Genomic DNA, 16,404 nt, shown 5'->3' on the forward strand with positions numbered 1-16,404 from the left:
AATTAAAACAGTGGGATTCTTTGAAGACCATTTCAAAGGGTTGTTTCCTAATGGGAACCATTCATATCAAACCTTTATTCACTCAATAATGTACTTAGGACCTTTTATACATCAAACACAAGATGCCTACCCTCATGGAGCTTATATTTCAGTGTGGGAGAGTAATAAAAAGTACATAAATTAAAAAGGTAATTATAAAACATAACTACGATGCTATTATAAAACAAATGAGGAGCAGGGCTAGACAGAAGATGATTAGGGAAAGTCTCTCTGAGAAGGTGACATCTGAGTTTAAACCTGAAGTTAATTGTCTAACATTTGACAATAATATACTCAGGGGAGACCTCCAATGATCTATGTGTTCCTTGTAAGTAGTAGATTTAAAAAACACACTGATACAAAGTAATATATGGAGGAAGGCTTAAAATTGGATGATAATACATATAAAAATTGGGATAAGCAGTAACAAATTATATCAGCTCATGATGCTTAAGAATAAAATAAGATTTCAGGTCTATTTGAATACATATATTCAAACTTTAAAGTACACATATATTTATTCTTCCAAATTAAAGCAACATATTTAGTATTTGCCCTTACTTTAATAACTTCTTGTTGTACAGCAGGTGATGGGTGGTTGACGAGGACTAAAAGTGTATCTGCTTGAATGAGCCTGTCCATCACATCTTCCAGCATAACATCAGGCAGGATGAGAAGAACTCCACTTAAGAGTTCATACAATCCACAGCATATAGGTACCAAGCAGTCTTCGGTTACACTAAAACAGAGACCCACAAAGGGTCATAAACACAATATCAGGGGAAAAAAAGTAGTGCATCATGATTACCTTAAGATGAGTAGTAATAATTTTCACATGTGAAACATAAGTTCATAAGGTTTAAAAATGTTTCCTGATTTAACTGTGATTAACAAATCTGCCATCACTTTTTAATCACCAGTAGTTTTTAGATATATAGTCTACTAAACACTAGTCTGCTCTACCTCTGTGATTTCCAACTGCCACTTGTGCTGTTTAAACTATTTAAAAATTCAGTTGCTCAGCTGCACTGGCCACACTTCAAGTGAGCATGTGTCTTTTGCAGTGGACAGCACAGGTGAACATTGCCATCACTGTGGGAAGTTTCACTGATGGTGCTGATTTGGGGAACAATAATAAACCATATAATTTTCCTAAACTGAAGAGTTTTTCTCTAATAATTATATGGAATTAAATTAACCATTAGATAATCTTTTCTTCAAGAATTATTTATGGTTTAGCCTTTAGTTAAATATGGAATTATCACCTAGTATTAAAGTAAGGAGAAAGGCATCTTTGCTTGTTGTTAACATACACGTTGTACTATGTTACAGAATACAGAGTCACAGAATAAAGAGATTCTACAAGTACAGAAATTCTTCAAAGAACAGTTTAAAAAAAGGGAGGAAGTGGCTGTCATACAAAAACACATGTACCTGTGAGCACCGGCAGTTCGGCTGTGGTGTGGCTCATAACCAAGGGAAAGAGCAAAGTTTTCCCAGTCGTCGGCGTTCCTGTCAACAAGACTTGGCCACCGGCCGACAGCCGCAGAGCCGTTCTGTGAGGGGAAAGCTAGCCCCAGGCTGGCAATGGTGCTGTGGCTGCGCTGGAACGAGGCCAGTCCCTTTAGGTAAAGAGGTCGGCGTGGGCAGGACTCGTCCCCAGGACTGTCGTCGTCTGATCTGGGCTCTGCTCCGAAGTCTTTCTGATCTATGTTGACCGCCGGAAGTTCCAAGGCTCCTTTTGGGATATCACTGACAGAGGCTTGGGCCAAAAGGGCAGGTTCCGTTTCACAAACCATTTTTGCAGACTCACAGCTACTGATGAAGGCATCTTGTTTGCTTTTTTCCAGTGTCTCAGAACTCCTCAAAGGGCTCCATTTCTCTGGCTGGGAAGCAACGCCATCATCTATAAAACTCTGTAACTTGTCAATACTACAACCCAAACTTCCAGTCAGTTTTCGTGGCTTTATGTGAGGTGAAGAAGTAGGAAATGCTGGGAGGCTTCTAGAACGCAGCATACTGGCAGTTACCTGCTTTGGAACAGCACTGGAAGAATTGTTTCCTGGTAAGAGTAGACAGGAAAACAGCACTGAAAAGTCAGCTCAGTGGGATCACTTCTCCTTTGTACTGTCAGTCCCAACCACAGAAATAACCCATTTATCCAGTGATGTTCGTGAACACATACAGGATAATGACTGTAGTGACTAATGCTTAAAATTTGTGTTAAAACTATTTTTGTTTCAACTACTTTTAATTAAAAATTTTCCAAAATACCTATCTCTTGTTTCCTTAATAAAATATAATATTGACTGAATGATTCAAAGTTACTGGGATGAATGGTCCTAATGAAGTGAATTAAGTGAAAATCCATTTACCTCAGGCTAACAGTCCCTAGGATGCAGTTTGTTTTAGATTTTTTTTTTTTTTTTTGATGTGGACCTTTTTTAAAAAATCTTTTTTGAATTTGTTAACAAAATGTTTCTATCTTATGTTTTTCATTTTTTTTTTGGCCACAAGGCATGCAGGATCTTAGCTCCTTGACCAGGGATTGAACCTGTATCCCCTGCATTGAAAGGTGAAGTCCTAACCACTAGACCACCAGGGAAGTCCCGAGGATGCAGTTTAACACAGTGGAAAGAGTGTTGGCTTTTTGATGAGACAGTTCTGTTAGTTAGGTGGCCCTAGGTAAATAATTTAATTATATGAGTGTTCTTTTCTTCAAAGGTAAAATAAGCACATAATAAATACATGCTGAATAAACAGCAGTGATAGCTGTACTTGGTGTTATTATTACCAGGCTAAATGTCCCTAGACTCTTCTCTCACTCCTCATTTCTGCAGTCACTTTTTGCTGCTATTATTAAGAAGCAGTTTTTCTCTTCTTGCCACAGCTCTCCAGTTTTCTGCTCCTCATATTCTACACAGAAGGAGATGAGAAAAATCACTCTCATCCTTAGTGTATGGGATATAAATGAATGCTCCTGAAGGTGTGGTCTGTGGGCCAGGAGCACGGGTATCAGCACCGCTGTGTGGCTGCTGGAAATGTACATTCTCACGCTCCATCCCAGACCTACTGAATCAGAATGTAGAAGGCAGGGGCCCAGGGATCTGTGTTTTAACAAGCTTTCCAGGTGATTTTTCAGCATCTAAAACTTGAAAAGTACTGATATACAGTAAATAAGGACTGAATGAACTGCTTAGAGCTCAGGCTCTGTGGCAACAGAATAGCTCCATAATTCAGAAGTTCTTCCTAGTTATTTCTGGATTTTGGCTGGAGGAATAAGGCTGCCAAAGGGGTCTGTTCAAATGACCTGGAGAAAATGGGGGCATGATTGTACTAGAAAAAGTTTCAGAACGATGCTCAACGATTTTAAAAGTGACATATCCTAAAAAATTCCAAATAAAACTAATTAAAACACAGCCTTAAAAATTATAATACAAGGCCATGAGATGTGCTAGGGAATAACTGAAACTCTTTGGGAGAGAAAGAAAATTGGAGCTTAATACCCAGATACTTTCACCTAGTACCCATGTCTCTATCTTACTGGCCTATTTAATAATTTGTATCAGAGCTGGAGGTGGGACCTAGTCTTTCATTGGCTAGTGAAATCTATGCTGAAAGAGAAAAACAGGCAGAGAAAAGTTGGGGATGATGAAAAAGAAACCAGAAAGATAGGAAGTTTTCATAGAGAGTGGGAGACTGGAATTTCAGAGGTGGGAAGTGTTCTTTGATGATGTTCAAGATGGACACAAGCAGACTGGAAGGTAAAGTAGAGGGAAGGTCCCCAGGGTCAAGGATCTCAATGAGGCTGCAGTATGGATGGCCACTCACATGGTAAGTGAAATGGTCCAGAATGAGTTCAGATGGAAAGGAGACAGCAGTTTTTGAAGACAAAGTTTTTGAAGAAAATGAGAAAATAAATCAGAAGCCTAATGAAAGACTGATAAAGGGGAACAAAGAATTTCAGAATAAAATAGCATGAGCCTCATCTATCTCCTAAGCTCTCCTGAGAATTACTTGCTATACTGAGTGTGAGTTACTAATATTAGAAAGTAGTAAATGGAATCCTTAAATATATTCTATAATTTTAAAGTTTGGCTTTCCATTTATTTAGTCTATCAGGTTGTGCAAACATGCATCTATATTCAGAACTAAATAGGAAAGGGCTACACTTTCATTATCACTTTCATTTGTTTGTTTACCTTCAGGTGGTGAAGCAGTAAAATCTGATGGGCTTATTATCATAAATCCAGGACTAGTAACAGACTTTCCTCCACTGCTAGAATGCCTCAAGTACATGATTGATTGTACTTTTTCCTGAAAGATCTTGCCATCTAGAATCAAAATAAATTTTGAGAAAATTTTTAAAACGGGTAAGACAAAAATACAACGTTAAATACAAACATAAATACAAACATGTACAAAAATATTCAAAGTCAAAAAAATGGTGTACTTTATACTAATGCACATTTTGATATGTGAGGATACTCTACAATTTCTTACTTTAGACTCTTTTGTTAACTAACATTAGCTACAATAACTTCTATTTTCTTTGAATTCCAACTGTACTTATAGTTATTTCTATAGTGTAACAGCTAACTGTTCACTTTTTATATGCTAACATGATCTTTCGAAGGAGACTGTTCATTTCTTCATTACTTGAGGGAAGGTCTATGTCTTCTGTTTTTACACAGCCCCAGTATGACTCCAAAAATTAATACATCCAGCTTAATCTTCCTTTCTGAGCTTCATACTTCTAAATTCAACAGCTTGATTTCTTAAATGCAACACAAATGCAACAAATCTAAATGTGAGTCATCCTTCTGCCCTAAATTCACTCCTGCCTTGTTCTCTGGTTCCCATAGTACAAGTACCTGTTTCCCATGCAGGATCTGGGAGCCACCCTTGACCACAACCTTTCCTTTACCCATGTCAGGTCAGTCTCCAGGTTATACTGACTTTGTTTCTTGAACTCTTCTCATCCCTAGCACAGTGCTATAATGCAGGCTTTTATCACCCCTCACCTGGATTATCATCACAGACTTCTCAATGATATCCAGGATGGATATCTGGCCACCCTCAAACCCTCATAGCTACCAGCATTCTCTCCATCAAATGGTAAGCTCTGCTTAAAACCTTCCAGGGGCTCTCTGTTGCCTCCTTACCACTCTGGATAAAGTCCAAGTTTCTGATCTAGAGCAATCTCCATGAGCTGTCTCCATGCCCCTTTACCAGCCTTCTTCCTTACATTAATGTCAGCAACACCAAGCCATTTGCTTTGCCTGGAAGGCCCTTTCCTTCAATTCCTAGTCAACTCAGAGCAGGTATCTCCTCCTTCAGGAAATAGCCCCTTGCAATGCACTGCTGTGCTTTCTACATGTTATACTTACCTGTTTATGCCTCTCTTCCCTTTACTAGACTGTAAGACCACATTTTACTCATCTTTGCAACTACTCTGTGCTACCAGAATCTTGACATTACTTTATTCACTAGATGTTTGCTGAACCTAATACAAAGTCATGCTGTATAATTTCACTTGGCTTTTTACTGCAGCTGTATCATTTTATTCACTATTACATGGCTTAAAATGGCTGTTTACAATCAGTTCCCCTCTCTAAATTTACTATTTAGCTTTCTCAATGTATTCTCTGGCTTGCTTTCTTACCACATCGCATTTTCTTAGTTTTTTAAAAAATCTGATTATTCCATTTTTAAAAAAAATACTGAGATTACTCTTTCTTGTTCCATCCTTTAAATAGTATTACCAATAATTCTATCCTTAGCTTCCTTGTTTCTCCCAACACTTTTCTTCAGTGGTCTCATCTGTTCCCTAAGCTTCAACTCACTTCTATGCACATTGTTCCTCTATGCTGAATTATATTGTAACAACTGAGGCGGCGGTGAGGAGATACCCCTCGTCCAAAGTAAGGAGCAGTGGCTGCGCTTTGCTGGAGCAGCCGTGAAGAGATACCCCACACCCAAGGTAAGAGAAACCCAAGTAAGATGGTAGGTGCTGCAAGAGGGCATCAGAGGGCAGACACACTGAAACCATACTCACAGAAAACTAGTCAATCTAATCATACTAGGACCACAGCCTTGTCTAATTCAATGAAACTAAGCCATGCCCGTGGGGCAACCCAAGATGGGCGGGTCACGGTGGAGAGATCTGACAGACTGTGGTCCACTGGAGAAGGGAAGGGCAAACCACTTCACTATTCTTGCCTTGAGAACCCCATGAACAGTATGAAAAGGCAAAATGATAGGATACTGAAAGAGGAACTCCCTAGATCAGTAGGTGCCCAATATACTACTGGAGATCAGTGGAGAAATAACTCCAGAAAGAATGAAGGGATGGAGCCAAAGCAAAAACAATACCCAGCTGTGGATGTGACTGGTGATAGAAGCAAGGTCCGATGCTGTAAAGAGCAATATTGCATAGGAACCTGGAATGTCACGTCCTTGAATCAAGGCAAATTGGAAGTGATCAAACAGGAGATGGCAAGAGTGAACGTTGACATTCTAGGAATCAGCAAACTAAAATGGACTGGAATGGGTGAATTTAACTCAGATGACCATTATATCTACTACTGTGGGCAGGAATCCCTCAGAAGAAATGGAGTAGCCATCATGGTCAACAAAAGAGTCTAAAATGCAGTACTCAGATGCAATCTCAAAAATGACAGAATGATCTCTTTTCATTTCCAAGGCAAACCATTCAGTATCACAGTAATCCAAGTCTATGCCCCAACCAGTAATGCTGAAGAAGCTGAAGTTCAACGGTTCTATGAAGACCTACAAGACCTTTTAGAACTAACACCCAAAAAAGATGTCCTTTTCATTATAGGGGACTGGAATGCAAAAGTAGGAAGTCAAGAAACACCTGGAGTAACAGGCAAATTTGGCCTTGGAATACGGAATGAAGCAGGGCAAAGACTATTAGAGTTTTGCCAAGAAAATGCACTGGTCATAGCAAACACCCTCTTCCAACAACACAAAAGAAGACTCTATACATGGACATCCCCAGATGGTCAACACCAAAATCAGATTGGTTATATTCTTTGCAGCCAAAGATGGAGAAGCTCTATACAGTCAACAAAAACAAGACCAGGAGCTGACTGTGGCTCAGATCATGAACTCCTTATTACCAAATCCAGACTTAAATTGAAGAAAGTAGGGAAAACCACTAGACCATTCAGGTATGACCTAAATCAAATCCCTTATGATTATACAGTGGAAGTGAGAAATAGATTTAAGGGCCTAGATCTGATAGAGTGCCTGATGAACTATGGAATGAGGTTAGTGACACTGTACAAGAGACAGGGATCAAGATCATCCCCATGGAAAAGAACTGCAAAAAAGCAAAATGGCTGTCTGGGGAGGCCTTACAAATAGCTGTGAAAAGAAGAGAAGCAAAAAGCAAAGGAGAAAAGGAAAGATATAAGCATCTGAATGCAGAGTTCCAAAGAATAGCAAGAAGAGATAAGAAAGCCTTCCTCAGCAATCAATGCAAAGAAATAGAGGAAAACAACAGAATGGGAAAGACTAGAGATCTCTTCAAGAAAATTAGAGATACCAAGGGAACACTTCATGCAAAGATGGGCTCGATAAAGGACAGAAGTGATATGGACCTAACAGAAGCAGAAGATATTAAGAAGAGGTGGCAAGAATACACAGAAGAACTGTACAAAAAAGATCTTCACGACCCAGATAATCACGATGGTGTGATCACTCATCTAGAGCCAGATATACTGGAATGTGAAGTCAAGTGGGCCTTAGAAAGCATCACTACGAACAAAGCTAGTGGAGGTGATGGAATTCCAGTTAAGCTATTCCAAATCCTGAAAGATGATGCTGTGAAAGTGCTGCACTCAATATGCCAGCAAATTTGGAAAACTCAGCAGTGGCCACAGGACTGGAAAAGGGCACTTTTCATTCCAATCCCAAAGAAAGGCAATGCCAAAGAATGCTCAAATTACCACACAATTGCATTCATCTCACACACTAGTAAAGTAATGCTCAAAATTCTCCAAGACAGGCTTCAGCAATACGTGAACCGTGAACTTCCTGATGTTCAAGCTGGTTTTCGACAAGGCAGAGGAACCAGAGATCAAATTGCCAACATCCAGTGGATCATCAAAAAAGCAAGAGAGTTCCAGAAAATCATCTATTTCTGCTTTATTGACTATGCCAAAGCCTTTGACTGTGTGGATCACAATCAACTGTGGAAAATTCTGAAAGAGATGGGAATACCAGACCACCTGACCTGCCTCTTGAGAAATCTGTATGCAGGTCAGGAAGCAACAGTTAGAACTGGACATGGAACAACGGACTGGTTCCAAATAGGAAAAGGAGTACGTCAGGCTGTATATTGTCACCCTGCTTATTTAACTTATATGCAGAGTACATCATGAGAAACGCTGGGCTGGAAGAAGCACAAGCTGGAATCAAGATTGCCAGGAGAAATATCAATAACCTCAGAAATGCAGATAATACCACCCTTATGGCAGAAAGTGAAGAGGAACTAAAAAGCCTCTTGATGAAAGTGAAAGAGGAGAGTGAAAAAGTTGGCTTAAAGCTCAATATTCAGAAAACGAAGATCATGGCATCTGGTCCCATCACTTCATGGGAAATAGACAGGGAAACAGTGGAAACAGTGTCAGACTTTATTTTGGGGGGCTCCAAAATCACTGCAGATGGTGACTGCAGCCATGAAATTAAAAGACGCTTACTCCTTGGAAGGAGAGTTATGACCAACCTAGACAGCATATTGAAAAGCAGAGACATTACTTTGCCAACAAAGGTTCGTCTAGTCAAAGCTATGGTTTTTCCTGTGGTCATGTTTGTATGTGAGAGTTGGACTGTGAAGAAGGCTGAGCACCGAAGAATTGATGCTTTTGAACTATAGTGTTGGAGAAGACTCTTGAGAGTCCCTTGGACTGCAAGGAGATCCAACCAGTCCATTCTGAAAGAAATCAGCCCTGGGATTTCTTTGGAGGGAATGATGCTGAAGCTGAAACTCCAGTACTTTGGCCATCTCATGTTAAGAGTTGACTCACTGGAAAAGAGTCTAATGCTGGGAGGGATTGGGGGCAGGAGGAGAAGGGGACGACAGAGGATGAGATGGCTGGATGGCATCACTGACTCGATGGATGTGAGTCTGAGTGAACTCTGGGAGTTGGTGATGGACAGGGAGGCCTGGAGTGCTGCGATTCATGGGGTCGCAAAGAGTCAGACACGACTGATCGACTGAACTAACTGAACTGGTATCATATTCTTTGGCTCAAAACAAACACAACAAAACAAAATTCTTCAATTACTCCTGAGTAGAACACAGGTTTAAGTTCTCTGATCTTATATTCAAGGACTCATTTAATATGATTTTGTGTGTGGTTGAATAAATGATGATCCCAAGCTATATTTATGATACTATTTCTCTGCTGCTGCTGCTGCGATGCTTCAGTCGTGTCCGACTCTGTGCGACCCCAGAGACGGCAGCTCACCAGGCTCCCTCATCCCTGGGATTCTCCAGGCAAGAACACTGGAGTGGGTTGCCATTTCCTTCTCCAATGTATGAAAGTGAAAAGTGAAAGTGAAGTCGCTCAGTTGTGTCCTACTCTTTGCGACCACATGGACTGTAGCCTACTAGGCTCCTCCATCCATAGGATTTTCCAGGCAAGAGTACTGGAGTGGGTTGCCATTGCCTTCTCCTTTACAAATCTCCTATATTAGGTAAAATTCATTATTCTTTATTTTCTCTATTTTTCCTTGCTTTAAGTCACTCTCTTCACCTGATAGTAATTCTCTAATGCCCATGGGAGATTATTAATCTATTAAATCTCTCTCCATATCTGTCTGATGAAACCCTAACTCTCCTGAAATCAGATCAGTTCTTTTGTATCTATAAGGTACTTGCCAGATGTTATTTATTATAATTATTTCAGCACATACATTTACCCTCACCTCTTGGTTTTTAAGCTCTCTGAAGGTACAGACTATGTCTGGTTCACTGTATGGACCTCTGTCCTGTCCCATTTCCAGTGTGTAACTGAGCAGTTTCTAGCACAGAGGCCATTCAATGAATATGAAGCAAACATGGATCAAATGGGAAGAAAAAAACGAAAGTGGAAACAGCCAAGATCAAACAAAAATGATTATACCTACCTATGTGCAAAGAAAAATAGAAGTTTGTGGGGTTGTGACAAACATAAGTATTAGTAGGAGGATGAACTGCTAAAAGGAAATTGAAGATAATCGTCAATAATTCCAAATCCGGAGGAGATCCAAGGACTTCTGCTGTAATTTTCACAAAGGATCTACAAACCTCTTGGGGCATGGATATAAGCTGCCCCTCTTTGTGTTCCTGAAAAAAAAAAAAAAAAAAACTCTCCTTAATTTAAAAAGAACTGTCAACTTAACTAACATTTCTCATTTAAGCAAGATAATTCTGTTTAAGATAGAACTGTGTTGGTTTCCTGCTCTAGACTAGATATTTACCATAAAACTGAGTTGCTATTTCTCTATTCAAGCAATCTTGCTATTAAAATTTATTAAAGCCAATGGCCCCATATAAATGTTAGCTACTACTAGTACTATTATCACTACTGCTTCTGCTACTACTAGTTTGGGTTTAAAAGAGAAAATTTCTGATAGACAAAACTGGTTACATGAACAGAGTATGTTCCAGTCTACAAAGTTATTACTCGCAACAGCTCAGAGAGGTTTTATCTTCATTTCTACAGTATGAAGGCCTGAAGTGATTGTATGACTAACTTAAACCACACAGAAAACATCTCAGTAGTGCAGCACAACTCAAACTCAGACCTTTGATCTCCTTCTACTGCATCATCTACTGCCTGGAATAATCAGACCTGGCAGAATGCTACATTACTGCCAAAAATAAAGACAGATATAAATAAATTACTTATATATTCCAACTCCACCTCCCCAGTGCATAGCAGCTGGCTTTTAGATCAAGGCTAGATCTTTCCTCTCTGTCCAAATACACAGTATATCTCTGCATCCACTCTTCTTCATATATTCTTTTGTATTGCTGAATCAGAAAACTTAAAATCTAGATATTAACTTTAACACAGGTTAGTTTAACTACCTCAGATATACGGAGAGAAGAGGAGTCTACAAAAGTCAGTCAAGATCTCACAATGGCCAAGTCAAGACAAGAACACAGATCTCCGAACTTGCAATTCAGTGTTATTTCTGCCTCAACCATCTTTTTTTTTTTTTTTTTTTCCTAAATCGTACCCCTGTGACTTCCCAGTGCTCCTGGTCACCACTTCAATTACTCATTCCTGAGTTCAGCCCAGTCTAAGCTTCTTCAACTTTGCCCTCTCCACTGACTCCTTACAAATAGTCACTGGTATCCTACCTCATTAAAAAAAGAAACAAAAAACCCTTAAATTGACCTACTGTGAAGCTTTTGTTAACAGTCTGTTTCTCTTTTCTTTTGCTGTTGGACTTAATAATCATGTATTCTCACTACCTCCGATGATCCACCTACCACACATGCTTAAAGTTCCCAGAAATCTGGGTCTTGCCTTCTTCATTCTGATGAAATCTTGTAAGCTATTAAGAATTTCCAAGCTGATGGCATTCTCTCTGTCCACATTTTCCGGGAACTTCCTACCTTATTTGGCTCTAGAGACCACCCCTGTCTGGGCAGGTTCTCCTCTCTCTGCCTATTTTCTTTACCTCTTTCATAGGAAAAATTTCATTGGAAGTCCCACAGAATTTCAGTCCATGGTATTCAGTTATTAAACAAAAACCACTGCAGAAAATACCTCCAGAAGTAAAGTTACATAAGGAGTACCTGCAAAACCTGGCAAGTCAGTAGAAAGTGATGAACCACTCGAGCTTTCAATAACTGCTTAATATTAAACATCTGCTGCTGGTGGTCTGCTCTGATGAGGACTTCTAGGGCTGCCAGCAGAGTTTCCCAAACACCGTGCTGAGAAAACAAACATATGCACAGGGTTACTGAAAAACATGGCTCGTACTTTTTAGAAGACATGCAATACATCAATTTAACATTGTGTAAACACTCACAATTTGTCAAAGATTAAATCTGTCTGAAAAAGCAAATCTAAAAATTTATTCCCAGATTATTATTTTTTTTTGACAATAGGTCATTTCTAAAAATTTATGTTCAATGCAATGCTGCATTAGGGGCTTTAGGACACTAACCTTTCTGTGGCATTAAATGATGTACAGTATTTTCAAAAGATGAATTATCTTAGGGAACTTATTTACTATTTACTACAGAGAAACACATTACCCATATAAATTGTTTGCAAATAATTTATTTTGAAAGAGCATTATTAAAAACATATAGACTTCAATGCTAATTTGTGTACTCAGCATTTAATCAAATACTTTTAGGAAAAAAAATGTACTAAACTGAAAATATTTACTGACAGTGTAGAAATTCTGAATTTTTGGATTAATTTACTTTTAAGTCCAAATTATAGAATCCTCCACACAGTTACTAAACATGCAGTTTAAATAATTAGCATCCTCTTAAGGTACTTTAAAATGCTTCTCCCATAGTATTCACAATAATAGTGAAAAAGAAATCTTACATAGACAACCACTACTGAAAGATAATCTTCACCTCATTTTATTACTTCAAATGATCTTTCAACAAAGCTATCAACAAAAAGCAAAATTAACGGGTTTTGGTTGTAGGTTTGCTGTTTTTCCTGCCATTATATGATGGAAATGAATAATGAAAAGGCCAAGGAATTGATAGACTTAATCATACTATTCTAACCAAGGCCTCTCTCTTAACAGGACAGGATCAAGAAGCCCTGAAAGAAAAAGGCATATGAAAATTTGAAGACAAAGCAGCTCAAATATGAAAACCTGATTCAGGACTGAAAAAGAATATTACAACAGAATATTGCCTAAGTAAACCAACAACCAGACAACCAATGAACAAAAACCAGAACAACTCAGCTAAAAAAGCAATTAAAAAAGAAAATTAAAAAAAAAAAAGAAAGAAAAATTTATTTCAAATCCATAGAAGTATCCATGTATACCAGTTTTGAATTTGACCAAAAAATACTTTGCTTACTAGTCAAAAATTTTTAATGCTCAAATTAGCATCCTCTTTTGAAATACTAACACAGCTGTCAATTTTTAGTTAAGATTCAGTCTTATAATCTACAATTAAGCTATTTCTTTATTACATGTTTATATTCATACCGCCTTCGATCCAATCTGTTTGCATTTACTATCCCTATGTTCGTTAGCTTTCTCTCCTTGCAACATCATGGGTATTTTTATACATACGTATATATGTTGTTATTGTTTAGTTGCTAAGTGGTGTCCAACTCTTTGTGACCCATAGACTGTAGCCCATCAGGCTCCTCTGTCCAGAGGATTTCACAGGCAAGAATACTGGAGTGGGTTGTCATTTCCTTCTCCAGGGCATCTTCCTGATGCAGGGGTTGGACCTGTGTCTCCTGCATTGGCAGGCAGATTTTTTACTGCTGAGCAACAGAGAAGCTCACAAATGCATATATATTATATGTGAATGTACATGGAGATGTGCATTCTGAAATTCTGAAAGAGAATTTATTCAGAATGAGAAGTCACAATGAAATAGAAAGTTTTAAAAACTGAAAAATACCATAAAATCTAGAAAAAGCTAGCTGCTTGACACAGCTCCATAATACTTACGCCTGTATTTTGTAGGAGCATATTCTTGGACTGCTTCTTCATATAACAATAATTTGGTAATATAATTTTATACAGGGAGAATAGAAAAATAATCTGTCTCTCCTCTAGCATGTTTGGTCAAAATTTATTTTTGTTAATGATAGATTAGAAAAGTTTTCTTTAGCTTCATAACTTGTTATTGATAGTAAGTCTGGGGTGACTGTTGCCAAATTTGGAAGCAACCAAATATTTTAAAATTGTAAAGGTATACACGTTGAATTGGTCTTCAGTTGCATTTGATGATAATGGTGTTACACTCGAAATAACTCTAGACAATCTACAGTCTACACTAGAACTGAGGAGGCTCTACGAACCAAACCATAAAAACTATACTTTAGCTAGGGCAGAAGGAAAAAGCCCCACATTCACTTTCCTTGCTGGGTCCTTGTGAAGACCACACAATCCATCATCCTGTTGTTAAGATTGCCTAGATCTAAGATCAAAGCATGCTCCTTAGTTTATGCCTACCATGAAGCCAAGACTTCATAGCCTTGCTCCGCAAACGGACACAGCTCTGACTTCTGGACAACATGGCTCCCCTACTCAGAAGTGTGGCCGTTTCCCTCTCCTTGACTCAACTCTACACACTCTTAGCAGGATTCCCTTTCAGAGTTTATGGTAAATGCAAGTCTCTAATTGATTCAAGTGTTTTCCAGCATGAGTACTGCTCTAACTACTTTACTGCTGCTACTGCTGCTGCTAAGTCGCTTCAGTCATGTCCGACTCTTAGCGACCCCATGGACTGCAGCCTACCAGGCTCCTCCGTCCATGGATTTTCCAGGCAAGAGTACTGGAATGGGGTGCCACTGCCTTCTCCAACTACTTTACTACCTGCAGCCAAAGTTCTGATCCTGACTCTCCAGATCAACATTATCTATGGCTGTCTAAAACCTTGCACAGAAATTAATCTCTAGATTTCCATTTACAATTAACGCTACACTGAAGCAGTAAATTTGTTTTGTTTTTGAGGAGACTGATTAGATGAATATTTAAAAGCACTTGTTTCTCTGTGCAGCAAAGAAAACAGTCAACAAAGTGAAAAGGCAATATACAAAATGGGAGAAAACGCTTATAAACCATATATGAGATAAGGGATTAGTATGTAGAATATATAAATGACTCCTACAACTCATTAACAGAAAATCAAATAACTCAATAAAAAAATAATCAAATGACCTGAATGGACATCTTTCCAAAGAACATATACAAAGGGTCAATAAGTATATGAAAAGATGCTCTTCATCAACCAATCATCAGGGAAATGCAAATCAAAACTACAAGTTATTATTACTACCTCATATTCTACAGAATAGACACTATCAAAAAATAACAATTGTTGGTAAGCAGGTAAAGAAATTAGGAGGAGGAAAAGGCAACCCACTCTAGTGTTCTTGCCTGGAGAATCCCAGGGACGGCGGGGCCTGGTGGGCTGCCGTCTATAGCGTCGCACAGAGTCAGACATGACTGAAGCAACTTAACAGCAGCAGCAGCAGCAGGTAAAGAAATTGGATCCTTTGCACATTGCTGGTAGGACTGTAAAATGGTGCCTCTCTTACAGAAAATAGTATGGTATAGTAATTCTGTTTTTTAAAAATTAGAATTACTATATGACTCAGCAATCCTACTTTTGCATATGTGTCTAAAATAACTGAAAACAGGATCTCAGAGAGATCTCTGCACATTTATGTTCACGGCAGCATAATTCACAATAGCCAAAATGTGGAAGCAACCTAAGTGTCCATGACAGATGAACAGATAAAGAAAATGTGGAAAACACATACAATGGAATAGTGTAAGAAAGAAAACAGTCTTGTCATATGTTATAACACAGATTATCCTTGAGGACACAATGCTAAGTCAAATAAGCCAATCACAAAAAGGCAAACTCTGAATGATTTCACTTGTATTAAATATCTAATACAATCAAACCAAAGAAACAGAATGTAGAATGGTGGCTGCCAGGGACTCGGGGGAAGGGAAATGGGGAGCTGTTGTCCACTGGGTAGTCAAACCAAATGAAAAAGTTCTAGAGATCTGCCATATGACAAAGTGTATATGGTTAGTACTGTACATGTAAAAATTGCTAAGAGGGTAAATTCATAACAAACGCTTTTTAGCCACATAAAGTACATGCCTCTGCTTTATTCCATATCTTCCAGTCTAGCAATAGTTCCTCTAACAGTTTAACATCCTGGATTATAGCATTAGACTCTACATCCAACTTAAGTTCTCCATTCTCATTGATATGAATGATATCTTCACCACAGCAACCTTCAAGAAGGGTCTACAGAAAAACAGCATTAATACAAGATGCATCAATAATCAATCCAAAAATTCAACAGAAATATTAAGCTTTCAATCTTAGCAGTCATAACATTAAATTCAAAAGAAAACTACTGAATAACTCAGCAATTCACAAGGTATCTTTACCTTGTTTTGTAAAACAATTGAAGTAATAAGAAAACCCCCAAATTTCAAATATTTATAAATGACTATTTAGTTTCAAATATGGAGTAAAATAAACTATACCCTATATTTAAAATTCAATGAATCTGTTGAATTTTAAACTTTTTCTAAGAAGTATTCATGCCACAAGTGTATGGATCTTGCTCACTTTAAGAGTTGGAGTCT

General features: G+C 38.4%; 1 protein-coding gene across 5 annotated transcripts in view; it reads right to left on the reverse strand.

Moving 5' to 3' along the window:
• LYST (lysosomal trafficking regulator) overlaps window positions 1-16,404 on the reverse strand; it is a 176,423-nt gene that overhangs the window by 75,891 nt on the left and 84,128 nt on the right. For all 5 annotated transcript variants that reach the window (XM_070782294.1, XM_070782293.1, XM_070782290.1 and 2 more), the window contains 6 exons: window positions 15,908-16,057; window positions 11,864-12,001; window positions 10,201-10,399; window positions 4,242-4,373; window positions 1,474-2,101; window positions 601-778 (listed from right to left, as the gene is read on the reverse strand). In XM_070782294.1, the coding sequence (XP_070638395.1) occupies window positions 601-778; window positions 1,474-2,101; window positions 4,242-4,373; window positions 10,201-10,399; window positions 11,864-12,001; window positions 15,908-16,057 (1,425 nt within the window). The remainder of the gene's footprint in view (window positions 1-600; window positions 779-1,473; window positions 2,102-4,241; window positions 4,374-10,200; window positions 10,400-11,863; window positions 12,002-15,907; window positions 16,058-16,404) is intronic.

This window comes from Bos indicus, chromosome 28 (genome assembly GCF_029378745.1).
Source record: "Bos indicus isolate NIAB-ARS_2022 breed Sahiwal x Tharparkar chromosome 28, NIAB-ARS_B.indTharparkar_mat_pri_1.0, whole genome shotgun sequence".
Lineage (NCBI taxonomy): Eukaryota > Metazoa > Chordata > Mammalia > Artiodactyla > Bovidae > Bos > Bos indicus.